This window comes from Salvelinus namaycush, chromosome 28 (assembly GCF_016432855.1).
Source record: "Salvelinus namaycush isolate Seneca chromosome 28, SaNama_1.0, whole genome shotgun sequence".
In the NCBI taxonomy this organism is placed as follows: domain Eukaryota; kingdom Metazoa; phylum Chordata; class Actinopteri; order Salmoniformes; family Salmonidae; genus Salvelinus; species Salvelinus namaycush.
The window spans coordinates 40,367,434-40,381,566 of NC_052334.1; the positions used below are offsets into that span (position 1 = coordinate 40,367,434).

General features: G+C 43.0%; 1 protein-coding gene across 1 annotated transcript in view; it reads left to right on the forward strand.

Moving 5' to 3' along the window:
- fancm (FA complementation group M) overlaps window positions 1-14,037 on the forward strand; it is a 72,201-nt gene extending 58,164 nt beyond the window's left edge. The window contains exons 16-22 of the mRNA XM_038967657.1: window positions 1,448-1,573; window positions 1,789-1,954; window positions 2,295-2,401; window positions 3,574-4,248; window positions 4,726-5,092; window positions 6,628-6,919; window positions 12,856-14,037. Coding sequence (XP_038823585.1) covers window positions 1,448-1,573; window positions 1,789-1,954; window positions 2,295-2,401; window positions 3,574-4,248; window positions 4,726-5,092; window positions 6,628-6,919; window positions 12,856-12,985 — 1,863 coding nt within the window. The 3' untranslated portion in view covers window positions 12,986-14,037. The remainder of the gene's footprint in view (window positions 1-1,447; window positions 1,574-1,788; window positions 1,955-2,294; window positions 2,402-3,573; window positions 4,249-4,725; window positions 5,093-6,627; window positions 6,920-12,855) is intronic.
- The last annotated feature ends 96 nt before the right edge of the window (window positions 14,038-14,133 follow it).

Consider the following 14,133-nt stretch of genomic DNA (forward strand, 5'->3'; position numbering starts at 1 on the left):
ATAAACAAAATCGGCCGATTTAATCGGTGTCGGCTGTTTTTGGTCCTCCAATAATCGGTATCGGCGTTGAAAAATCATAGTCGGTTGACCTCTAGTACAACAGTGTGTTCCAGTTCCCGCCAATATCCAACAACTTCGCACAGCCATTGAAGAGGAGTGGGAAAACATTCCACAGGCCACAATCAACAGCCTGCTCAACTCTATGCAAAGGAAATGTGTCACGCTGCATGAGGCAAATGGTCACACCAGATACTGACTGGTTTTCTGATTCACACCCCTACCTTTTTTCATAAAGTATCTGACCAACAGATGCATATCTGTATTTCCATTCATGTGAAATCCATAGATTAGGGCCTAATTTATTTATTTCAATTGACTGATTTCCTGATATGAACTGTACCTCAGTAAAATCATTGAAATTGTTGCATGTTGCGTTTTTATATTTTTGTTCAGTAGTAGTGCATTGAGTTGCACTACCATCAATTGTACAATCATCCATTTCTATTATGTAACCTACCATATCTAATTTCTGTCCTCTTTTCCACACTTTATTTGCCATGGCTGTAGAGCATATGTGCCCTATTTAAGAAGTGCTCAATATATAGTAATGATACCATACTTTGTCGGAATATTGAGCGGTCTGATGTATCTCACTTCTCTATATAAGCCTTTAAGCATTGTCTGTCTCATAGCTGCCTGTTGTCGGCATGGCAATAGGCTCGCAGAATGCTTTTGCGAAGATCTATTTTGTTAAAAAAGTTCTATTCAGACTGGCCTCTTTTAGGAAAGCATCTGTTTTCTCTGAGACAACTCAGGTTTTGACAATACAAGACTATTCACCACACAGTTGCATACATGGCCTTGCCAGAGATAAAGAAAGCATGCAGAAAGCATAAGTGGGTCAGAATAGTCACGTGGGCTTCCAACTAAAGATTTACACTTTGCATCTTAGGTGGAATATCAATGATGCAAATGCAAAAGTATCTGGGGAAAAAAAGTTATTTGTTTGAGAGATGATTCCTTGTGGGACCCAAGTTAAAAATGTATTCACATGATTCTGATGATTGATGATTCTGTTTATCCATTGTTTGTTATATTTCCTCTCCCAGTCAATGCTTCTCAGTGATGTGGATTCTCCTATACAAGTGACGAGGAAGTCAAAGCATGCAGTGGCATGCATTGTAAGATAATCACTATAACCACTATCACTAAAGTATCATTATCACTATAACCACTATCACTAAAGTATCATTATCAAACGTGTCAGTTCTAGCAGCTTGTGTGTACGGTTCTCTTCCTCTCAATTATCTTTTACTTAATTCAGTACAAGCTAGCATCAAATAAATACTTGTGGATTACAATGAATGTTGACATTTTTTCTTCTTCTTCTGACCGTCATAATAAAGTTAATATGGCTTTGACCATGTCTTCCAAACCTCTTTTCCAGTCAGATGAGAGCGAGGGGGGGGGGGAGGCGATGTCTGACGATGACTTCCAGCATACCTCTGTTCGACAGCCAAGAGCTCCCCCCCACGTGGCTGCGAAACCATCAGCATCGCATGGGAAAGCTAAGGTCAGTCAGGTGTCAAATACATCTCACATGAGAAGTGGTTGTCAGTAGCCCAGGGTCATTTCAAGTGTCTTGTCGTTCAGCTACCTTCTCTGTTGGTCGACGCATTTCTGTGTCTTTTGGAGGGTTTGGTATAAAGCAGAAGACATTTTTGTTTTTTCATATGTACGTTGGACAGTAAAGTAATCTACTCCTTCGAATCAACATTTCCTTCCCAGCAGGCCGTGCAGCACCACCACCGAGGAGCCCGTCACTTTCTGGACGAGGAGGCGGCGCTGTCCGAGGGGGCGGAGGTGTCATCTGACGAAGAGGACGGTGAAGAGCAGAACCGCTCACTGGAGGGCTTCGTTGTGAGCAACACCCAGTGCTCCCAGGGAATCAACGGTGAGGGGTCAAATATAATAATAACAACATGGGTTTAGTACAACGCTTTTCATGGACCCAAAGTCTCTTATGTTATACAGTTGTTATACAGGTAGTCACCTATTATACAGTTCATTCACTGGGCATGAAATGGAATAAAGCGTTTCTAAAATGGGGAGATGCCTAAGAATCGCTCACTTTCATTTTCTGTTGCACTATGTATTGACATGATTTGGTGTGCCCTAACATGACCCAGCACTCAAGCATTTTGTCAAAGGGGACTACTGCTGGCTCGAGCAGCTTGGGCATTACTTGACTGACACACACACACACACTCTCATTGTATCTCCCTGTGTGACAGATTCTGAGATGCAGGGGGTTTACCTGAAGTCAGTGAGAAGTCCTGCTGTGGCTGGCAAGTTCAAAATGATCTACAAGCAAAACCACAACATGGACATCTTCTCTCAGGTAGGATTATCAGGATTTCTTTGGTGTCTATTAATCTTAGGGCCGGTTTCCCAGACAGAGGTTAGTCCTTGTCTGAGATGCACTTTCAATAGTGAATCTCCGTTGAACGTGATTTTTAGTCTAGGACTTGGCTGTGTTTGGGGAAACTGTCCCTTAGAGTTTTATTCTATGATTTTTATCAACTGTACCCTTTTCACTCACTAAACAAAACAGTAACTAGACCCTAAACCTCAACTAAATCTTATAATAAATCATGTGGAAATCGAGCATGTTGAGATGACTAAACTGCTTGGAGTAACACTAGATTGTAAACTGTCATGGTCAAAACATATTGATGCAGTAGTAGCTAAGATGGGGAGAAGTCTGTCTATAGTAAAGCGATGCTCTGCCTTCTTAACAGCACTATCAACAAGGCAGGTCCTACAGGCCATAGTTTTGTCGCACCTGGACTACTGTTCAGTCGTGTGGTCAGGTGCCACAAAAAATGACTTTTTTGAAAATTGCAATTGGCTCAGAACAGGGCAGCACGGCTGGCCCTTGGATGTACACAGAGAGCTAATATTAATAATATGCACGTCAATCTCTCCTGGCTGAAAGTGGTGAAAGTGGTTGATTTGAAAAACAGATTAAAAACCACCTTATGGAACAGCGTGAAGCAACACAAACGTTGGCACAGACACATCCATACACACATACGATAACATACGCACTATACATACACATGGATTTAGTACTGTAGATATGTGGTAGTGGTGGAGTAGGGGCCTGAGGGCACACAGTGTGTTGTGAAATCTGTGAATGTAATGTTTTAAAATTGTATAAACTGCCTTAATTTTGCTGGACCCCAGGAAATGTAGCTGCTGCCAATGGGGATCCATAATAAATACAAATACACTCAAGTTGACTTTTTTTCTGATGAATGCTTTATGCTGAAATCTATAGGTGTTTATGAAGGATAAATAAAGGCTTTTTTACTTTAAAACCCACTGGACCTTGGATTTTTCAAGCCACTTAAACCCTTTTTTGTTGGATTAGATAAAACATTTTTTAAATCTGACTTAATAATTTCTTAAAGTTTTTAAAGAAACAATGAATAGAAGTAAAGAAACGAAGTTAGCCGATTCAATCACTTTATAACGTTTTGCTTAAGCTTCTCTCCAAACCGTCCATAGGTGCCTGAGCTGGACGAGACATACGCGGAGGACAGCTTTGTGGTGAGTGGCAGTGGTGAGGAAGAGCTCGGCGAGGAGGTCCCATTGGAGCTTATCTACGAGGACTCCTTCGTGGAGGGGAGGAGGCAGTACCCCACCAGACGCAAGGCGCTGATCCGAAACATCAGGGCTCAGGCTGGGAGCGGGCTTGCCACTCTGGACAAGCGGGCTGCTGACCCTCAACCTAATCCTGCTGGGGGAAAAAAGCGCTCCCGCATAGTGCACTTGGAGGACTCCAGCTCGGAAGAAGAAGTGGAGAAAAGTAGAAATAGTGTGAAAGCTGGAGGTGTTGCTGCCATCTGCAGGCTAACTGAGTTACAGCAACAGCATGACTGGGTGTTTAAAGCTCCACAGCAGCAGGTGCCCCCTAGTGGAACCACCAGAGCCTCCACAGCGAGCTGTGTGGTGGGGCCTAGAGTCCTCAGTGGAGCCAGGTCCTCCTCTATGAACTCTGTGATGGAGCCTAGCGCCCCAAGTGGAACCAGCAGGACCTCCTCAGTGAGCTCCGTGAGGGGGCCTAGAGAGGAGCAGCAGGAAGAGAGGTGTCGCCAGAGGCTCCATCAGCAGGCCCTCCTGTCTGAGGAGCTGGACTTTGAGCAGTCAGAGTCTCTGTTGTTCTCAAGTAAACAGCCACAGGTAATGTACTGATATGGGCCACATGATATAGGCCAAATAGGTTGTGTTTACACAGGCAGCCCAATTATGCTATTTTTTTCCACCTATTGGTCTTTTGACCAATCACATCCAATCTTTTACAGAGCTGACCTGATTGGTCAAAAGACCAATTAGTGAAATAAAATCTGATTGGGCTGCCTGTGTATACACAGCCATATAGGTCACACAGATATGTCAGATGCTGATCTATGTACCATGATGTTAGTAAACTGTAATAAATTCACTTAGCATCACGTGCCAAGGGATATTTAGTTACTGTAAATAACAGATGTTTGAATCAATACAGAGTACAAACAACAACTGTTCTATTTTTTTCATCCGTCTAGGCCAAACTTTTCCTACAATAGAAGAATGGAATAGAATCTTCCGGAATGTGGATTACAGAAGTAGTAATTCATTTGATTTCTCCCTAAATGTCTATGTTGTGTCTTTCCCCAGGCTACCTCCTCCACCTCCTCAGTACCCCACGCCCAGACCTCCTTCTGTCAGGCCGCCACTCTAAGCAAGCCCCCTGCCTCGTCATCGAACCCATCGGGCCTCGTCTCTGTACTGGTGGACAGCCGCTGTATCACAGCCTGCGCGGATGTGGTCTCCAGCCTGCGCCAGCGTTACGCTGTCACGGCCCACGTGTGCTCGCTGGACGGCTGCGACTTCGTGGTCAGTAACCGCATGGCGGTCGAGAGGCAGTGCCAGTCGGAACTGGCCGGGATGCCGAACCGCAAACGGCTTGTGGAGAAGGTGACCAGGTTGCAGGGCCTATTTGAGCGGATCTGTCTCATCGTAGAGAAGGACCGCACCAAACCAGGTGAGGGAGGGGACGCACTCACTTTTTAATGGACCAGTTGGCTGGGATACTTCCTGTGGGCGTCACTTCCTGATTTTCTACATTATGCTTGTCACATCACTTTTGTTTGATTGTGACAGAAGCCACTTGATTTAGCTCGCCCAGCTTGCTTTGTTTTCATTTGGATCCATTCCACAAGCAGATGTCACGTTCGAATGATGCACCAGCACCAAAATGCTCTTGTAGTAGGATAGCTAACGCTAAAGTCGGGACCTTGACAAACTTAAAGGGCAACTGCACTTCCTTATTTGGCCTCGTTTTAGATTTGGTTCATTAAGAAATGGAAGCGGACTAATTCAAAAGTGAGTTGGTTCCAGGGTGTGGTTTGATGTGGGTGCCTCTTGTGTGTGTTCGCAGGTAGGAAGAGTTAGTTAGACAAATTATTTCGCCAATTAGCTTCAGCCGGCTGGTGTGCGACCATGGCAAAGCTGGTTTGACTTTGGATAGCCCATCTCTGGGAATACTTGGGGACTGTCAATAAATTACACAATGTAAATGGGACAATATTTCCATCTTGCACATCTTTTAGTTGTCTCATTACATGCTTTCAATATTTGTATATGAATTTCTACAATTTATAGTTGGTTTGAGGTTAAGTCATTGAAATTTGGAGCAATTGACCATTTTAAAATATTGTTTAATTTACTGATGGTCCCTAACTAGCCCCATTAGGATATCGAATGTCAAAGCTAATTGACCATGGGCGTTAATGATTCGGTCGCGTGCAGCTGCTCTCTGAATTTATGATTACGTGGATACTGCCAACCCATGGAAAACTGTTACGGTATCCTCCATTCCATGACATACCATTTTTTTTTCATCATCTCGCAAACCTCAGTTTTGGACGAGACGGACTTTATGACCAAAATGATCCTATTTACACTTTGTAGTCAATTTTGACACTAGAATAAATGTTTCTAAGTCGTATCGATGCCACATAGGCCATTTTCAAAACAAGAAGATGCTTTTTCAAGGGCAGTCACTCTTTAACAGTGAGTGATGACCATAAAAACGTGCAGGACTGATGGCTATAGCTACAGTATGTTCAACAAGTATATTATTCCTCTGGCTTCATCTAGCTCTATTTGTGATATTTTACCTTGCCTCGTTGGCTTGCTAGCTTGCCCGGTAATCAATCCTCTGACATCTGCAATGTTTGTTGACTTGCATGAGCTGCATTTGAAGTTACATGTAAACATATCCGCTCACTGCTAGGTAAACAAAGAGCTTTCTGATTCCGAACCGCGTGCCCAACTTCTCATGATGTGGACGGGTGGGCAAGCTACATCAAGTGTGTCTAGCGATGACCGATGACAGAATGTATATGGAAGTTTGATAAAATATTGAATGTAACACTATAACCAGGAAGATCCCACATTACATTATTTAAAGGGTTCAGCATTGCCTTTCTATCATCAGACAAACATTTTTGGAAAGTTGATCTACCGTTCGTTATTCTTCATATTTTGTACATTTGCCTCGCCTTCTTCCCATAGGTGAAGCTTCCCGTCCTTTCCAACCTACACGCTACTACGACAGCACACTGGCCAGCTTGGTGCGGGCAGGCGTCCGACTCCTGGTGAGTGGGGGGCCTGAGGAGAGCGCCACCCTACTGGCTGAGCTGGCCCGAGTGGAGCAGAGGAAGGGCCAGGCTATTAGCGTGCCATTAGAGGTCAAAGGTCACCGGCAGCAGGCGCTACTCTTCTACCGAACGCTGCCCTGTGTCAGCTATGTCAACGCCCTCAACATGAGCCACAGCTTCAGATCGGTGGGCCACCTGGTCAACAGGTAGGGGAAATAAACTGCTATTGTTAGCATCACTGTTAGCATTATTAGCTCTGTTAGCATGTCAGTTAGCATTACCTCTGTTATCAAATCAAGCTTTATTTGTCACATGCGCCGAATACAAGTGTAGACCTTGCTGTGAAATGCTTACTTACAAGCCCTTAACCAACAGTGCAGTTCAAGAAGAGTTAAGAAAATATTTACCAAATAAACTAAAGTAAAAAAGTAACACAATAACATAACAATAACAAGGCTATATACAGGGGGTACCGGTTAGTCAGTGTGCGGGGGTACAGGTTAGTTGAGGACAACACTGCCAGTTCTCTGACCACCTCCCTATAGGCTGTCTCATCGTTGTCGGGGATTGGGCCTACCACTGTTGTGTCGTCAGCAAACGTAATGATGGTGTTGGAATCATGTTTGGCCACGCAGTCGTGGGTGAACAGGGAGTACAGGAGGGGACTGAGTACACACCCCTGAGGGGCCCCAGTGTTGAGAATCAGCGTGGAGGTGTTAAGTCCCAGGGTCCTTAGCTTAGTCATCTCTCTAAGCATTGTTACCTCGGTTCTCTGTTGTAAGTATGAGGACACCTGCTCGTCGAACATTTCATTCCAAAATCATCGACATTAATATGGAGTTGGTCCCCCCTTTGCTGCTATAACAGCCTCTATTCTTCTGGGAAGGCTTTCCACTAGATTATGGAACATTGCTGCCGGGACTTGCCTCCATTCAGACACAAGAGCGTTAGTGAGGTTGGCCACTGATGTTGGGCAATTAGGCTTAGCTCGCAGTCGGTGTTCCAATTCATCCCCAAGGTGTTCAGTGGGGTTGAAGTCAGGGGTCTGCGCAGGCCAGTCAAGTTCTTCCACACCAATCTCGACAAACCATTTCTGTATGGACCTCGCTTTGTGCATGGGGGCATTGTCATGCTGAAACAGGAAAGGACCATTATTCCGCCTCCACCAAACTTTACAGTGGGCACTATGCACTCGGGCAGGTAGCGTTCTCCTTGCATCTGCCAAACCCAGATTCGTCCGTCAGACTGACAGATAGTGAAGCGTGATTCATTACTCCAGAGAACACGTTTCCACTGCTCCAGAGTCCAATGGCGGCGGGCTTTACACCACTCTAACCAACGTTTGAAATTGCTCATGGTGATCTTAGAAAACCATTTCATGAAGCTCCCGACAAACAGTTTTTGTGCTGATGTTGCTTCCAGAGGCAGTTTGGGGTAGGGTAGGCAGTCATTGTGAATAATAATTTGTTCTTAACTGACTTGCCTAGTTAAATAAAACTTGAATCCTGGATCTAGCTGTCAGACAGCTTTTTGTAAAGAGATCTCGGAAATGCAGTGTAACTACGTAACATTTTGTGTCTCCTTATGTTACGGGATGAAAACAGTTTTTATGGGCACATAAATGTATGCCATTGCAAAATCGAATGCTTCTAACCGAAAGAGTCACCTTACTGCGATACTTAAAACCTAAATTGATACTGTCAATAACGTGACTCTTCAATAATTATGCATAATACTTGTTGGATGCGCATTTGGTGTGGAGCCGTTTAATTATGTTGTGATATTATTACACATCATCTGATCCAGGAAGGAATTTTCTGAATGACAGTCAAGTGAGGAACAGCTGTTGTGATAGCACATGCGATGCAACAACAGCCCAAGTGCTGGAAAATACATTTGAAGTCGGAAGTTTACATACACCTTAGCCAAATACATTTAAACTCAGTTTTTCACAATTCCTGACATTTAATCCTAGTAAAAATGATCTGTCTTAGGTCAGTTAGGATCACCACTTTATTTTAAAAAATGTGAAATGTCAGAATAATAGTAGAGAGAATGATTTATTTCTATGGGTCAGAAGTTTACATACACTCAATTAGTATTTGGTAGCATTGCCTTTAAATTGTCTAACTTAGGTCAAACGTTTCGGGTAGCCTTCCGCAGCTTCCCACAATAAGTTGGGTGAATATGGGCCCATTCCTCCTGACAGAGCTGGTGTAACTGAGTCAGGTTTGTAGGCCTCCTTGCTCGCACACGCTTTTTTAGTTCTGCCCACAAATTGTTTATAGGATTGAGGACAGGGCTTTGTGATGGCCACTCCAATACCTTGACGTTGTTGTCCTTAAGCCATTTTGCCACAACTTTGGAAGTTTTCTTGGTGTCATTGTCCATTTGGCAGACCCATTTGTGAACAAGCTTTAACTTCCTGACTAATGTCTTGAGATTGCTTTAATATATCCTCATAAATTTCCTGCCTCATGATGCCATCTATTTTGTGAAGTGCTGATGCTGCCACCCCCGTGCTTCACGGTTGGGATGGTCTTCTTCGGCTTGCAAGCCTCCCCCTTTTTCCTCCAAACATAACGATGGTCATTATGGCCAAACAGTTCTATTTTTGTTTCATCAGACCAGAGGACATTTCTCAAAAAAATACAATCTTTGTCCCCATGAGCAGTTGCAAATCATAGTCTCTCTTTTTTATGGGGATTTTGGAGCAGTGGCTTCCTCCTTGCTGAGAGGCCTTTCAGGTTGTGTCGATATAGGACTCGTTTTACCGATTTGCATTCGTTTTCCACCTGGGAGGGCTCCTGTCGGCCGGCCTTTGGTCGGTGTTCAGACGGTGTGTTCCTCCCGCCCACTTGCTCTTTTGCACCCCAGGATCTCTACTTGCACATCATCATCTGCACATCTATCACTCCAGTGTTAATGCTAAATTTTAATTATTTCGCCTCTATGGCCTATTTATTGCCTTACCTCCCTACTCTTCTACATTTGCACACACTGTACATAGATTTTTCTATTGTGTTATTGACTGTACGTTTGTTTATTCCATGTGTAACTCTGTTGTTTTTGTCGCACTGCTTTGCTTTATCTTGGCCACGTCGCAGTTGTAAATGAGAACTTGTTCTCAACTGGCCTACCTGGTTAAATAAAGGTGAAATATATATATATATATATTTTTTATAAAATTAAAAGGTGCCTTTTGGCAAACTCCAAGCGGGCTGTCATGTGCCTTTTACTGAGGAGTGGCTTCCGTCTGGTCACTCTACCATAAAGGCTTGATTGGTGGAGTGCTGCAGAGATGGTTGTCCTTCTGGAAGGGACTCTCATCTCTACAGAGGAACTCTAGAGCTCTGTCAGTGACCATCAGGTTCTTGGTCACCTACCTGACCAAGGCCCTTCTCCCCTGATTGCTCAGTTTGGCCAGGCAGCCAGCTCTAGGAAGAGTCTTGGTGGTTTCAAACTTCTTCCATTTAAGAATGATGGGGACCTTCAATGCTGCAGAAATGTTTTTGTACCCTTCCCCAGATCTGTGCCCCGACACAATCCTGTCTCGGAGCTCTACGGACAATTCCTTCGACCTCATGGCTTGGTTTTTGCTCTGACATGCATTGTCAACTGTTAGACCTTTTATATAGGCAGGTGTGCGCCTTTCCAAATCATGTCCAATCAATTCAATTTACCACATGTGGACTCCAATCAAGTTGTAGAAACATCTCAAGGATGACAATGGAAACAGGATGCACCTGAGCTCAATTTCTAGTCTCATAGCAAAGGGGCTGAATACTTATGTAAATAAGTTTTTATTTGAAATACATTTTTCGCTTTGTCATTATAGGGTATTGTGTGTAGATTGATGAGGAAAATACATAATTTAATACATTTTAGAATAAGGCTGTAATGTAACAAAATGTGGAAAAGGGGAATGCACTGTATATTTGTCATATATGCCAAACCCCTCGGGTGTTATTGCTTAATTGTACAACGGGTGGGTCTAATCCTGAATGCTGATAGGTTATAACCGCATTCCAGCCGGTATCTATTCCACAATTTGAATGTCAATGCATTGACAAGGCCCCAAAAATTCATTATTATTAAAGTGGTAATTTTCAACTAATTTTTTTTCCCATTTTTTAAAATACTTTTTGCATGCTTTTTTTAAGGGGGGGGTTCTATATTGGGGGTGTTCTACAATTTTCTAACATTGAGGTCCTTGAAAATTACAATTCAGTGCTTGAAAAAGTCCCTGAAAGTCCTTGAATTTGACTTGCCAATGTATGCATGAAACCTACTTAAAGGAAGTATAGTTCTAGGCCAATGTTGTATAGGTGTAGTTATGGGCAATTTGCATATATTCCTCTAAGTACACATGTGGAACTGCAGAAAAATAATTTTTGTTTTAAACAATTTTTTGTTTTATCCCAATGGCCCCTTTTATTTATAGAAATACCCCCAGTTGCATATGTGGATATGGAAATGTCTTCTTCAGTCTGGTGTAGAAAAACCCCTACAACACGATAAACATTCAGACGTCAAATGGCAACTTCATATTCATCATCTCCAGCACCACCCCAACATCAACATATGTGAAAATGGTGCGTTTGTATGTTTTGTGGTAAAAAAGATAGATCATTGGTGTGCATCGTGTGATTTTGACCAATTGTAAGTAGGCATTAGCTACTAATTGGTCGATGTCATTGGAAACAATTATCTTTCGCAATCTTTTTTCTCCCCACAAAACATAGAAATGTGCCATTTTCACATACAGTATGTTGGGGTGGTGCTGGAGATGAAGTTGAACAATTGTGAAATTTCTCTTTTAATGTGCTGCAGAATCTTTAATATTTGATACCATCAGATACACTACATAGCCAAAAGTATGTGGACACCCCTTCAAATTAGTGGATTCAGCTATTTCAGCCACACCCGTTGCTGACAGGTGTATAAAATTGAGCACACAGCCAAGCAATCTCAATAGAGAAACATTGGCAGTAGAATGGCCTTACTGAAGAGCTCAGTGACTTTCAACGTAGCACCGTCATAAGATGCCACCTTTCCAACAAGTCAGTTCGTCAAATGTCAAATGTCTGCCCTGCTAGAGATTCCCCGGTCAACTGTAAGTTCTGTCATTGTGAAGTGGAAACATCTAAGAGCAGCAACGACTCAGCCGCGAAATGATAGGCCACACAAGCTCACAGAACGGGACCACCGAGTGCTGAAGCACGTAGTGCGTAAAAATGGTCTGTTGGTTGCAACACTCACTATGGTTCAAACTGCCTCTGGAATCAACGTCCACACAAGAACTGTTTGTCGGAAGCTTCATGAAATGGGTTTCCATGGCCGAGCTGCCGCACACAAGCCTAAGATCACCATGTGCAATGCCAGGCATCGGTTGAAGTGGTGTAAAGCTCTCCGCAACTGGACTCTGGAGCAGTGGAAACGCGTTCTCTGGAGTGATTCATTCATTCACTAACTGGCAGTCCGACAGACGAATCTGGGTTTGGCGGATGCCAGGAGAACACTACCTGCCGAATGCATAGTGCCAACTGTAAAGTTTGGTGGATAAATAATGGTCTGAGTCTGTTTTTCATGGTTCGGACTAGGCCGCTTAGTTCCAGTGAAGGGAAATCTTAATGCTAGAGCATACAATGACATTCTACACAATTATGTGCTTCCAACCATGTGGCAACAGTTTGGGGAAGGGACTTTTCTGTTTCAGCATGAAAATGCACAAAGCGAGGGCCGTACAGAAATGGTTTGTCGAGAGCGGTGTGGAAGAACTTGACTGGCCTGCACTGAGCTCTGACCTTAACCCCATCAAATGTCTTTGGGATGAATTGGAACACCGACTGCGAGCCAGGCCAAATCACCCAACATCAGTGCCCGACTTTACTAAGGCTTTTGTGGCTGAATGGAAGCAGGTCCCTGCAGCAATGTTCAAACATCTAGTGGAAAGCCTTCCCAGGAGAGTGGAGGCTGTTATAGCAGCAAAGGGCTGACCAACTCCATATTAATGCCCATTTTGGAATGAGATTTTCGACGAGCAGGTGTCCACCATAGTTATGGCCATGTAGTGTATATAGTAGAGAATACATTAATTAGCTACAGTAGCATTAACTCTCTCTCTCTCCTCTTCTTGTAGCTCTATCGAGGCTCTACAGAAGGGGGCGTGTGTGAGCCGCCCCAGAGCCGAGGAGATCTACCGCTGCCTACGCTACTCCTGTGACACCACCCTGATGACTACCAACACACCCAGGAAGAACGACCTTTAGCCAGCCATCACTGCTTAAATCTCCATTGACACTGGTCTAAGGTCAGTGTGGCCCTTTTCCTTCCTAATGGTTACTGGTTAGGATTTTGGGAGAGTTTACCGATCCTAGATCTGTGCCTCCAGGACAATTGACAATCTTGCTCTCAAACAGGACCGTTAATGGCATCATGGCCTTGAATTGTGTGCATTAGTCACCAAATGGAATAAAGAATACTGAATAAGGGATGGTCTACCTGGACTTCACCTTCGTTCCCCATTACAAAATGAGTATTTCTTGCACATTTGAAATAAGACTTGACTTGATAACGGACACTAAGGTGAATGTAAGTTGTAAGTACTCGCTCCCTCCTATGTAAAATGTATAAGTGCATTTCTGTTTTGTTTAACAAATATTTTAAGTTATTACAATTTCTGTTCAAATAATGGAGTAATATATTTGTGTTCATATTTTGTAAAGAGATCAAATATAAGGTTTTGATTGCAGGAATAAAAATGCACAATTTTTCTGTAACAAAATCAAATTCACAATGAAATCAGAGGCATTTGTTTATTATTTGTTTAAGGTAATTTGATTCAGTCAAAACACAATGACAGGTATTATCCCCCAAGAATACAAAATGAAGTTTATGCACATACCTTTCTTAGTGTTAGATTCGTACATTCCTCTTTGTCCAACATTAATAGTTGGTTGTATTTGACTGTAACAGGTCAGTGATTTCAACCTTATGTCTGTCTGTAGTCTCTTCGCATTGCAGAGTCTGGCAAGACTAGTCTGTCTGAAGCACAAGGGTTCACCCTTTCATTTCATAAGAAGACATAACGACAGAGTAGGACACGTCATTGGTCTTTCCAGTCTTTATAATAGAGTTCCCACATAAAAACATTTGACACTCTGGGGGCGAACATGCACTATGGAGTCATATATAGTACCTTCTGAAAGTATTCACACCCCTTGACTTTTCCCACATTTTGTGGGGTTACAGCCTGAAATTTAAATGGGTCACTGATCTACAGACAATACCCCATAATGTCAAAGAGGAATTATATTTTTTTGAGATGTTTACAAATTAATAAAACATTTAAGCTGAAATGTCTTGTGTCAATAACTATTCAACCATTTTGCTATGGCAAGCCTCAATAAGTTCAGGA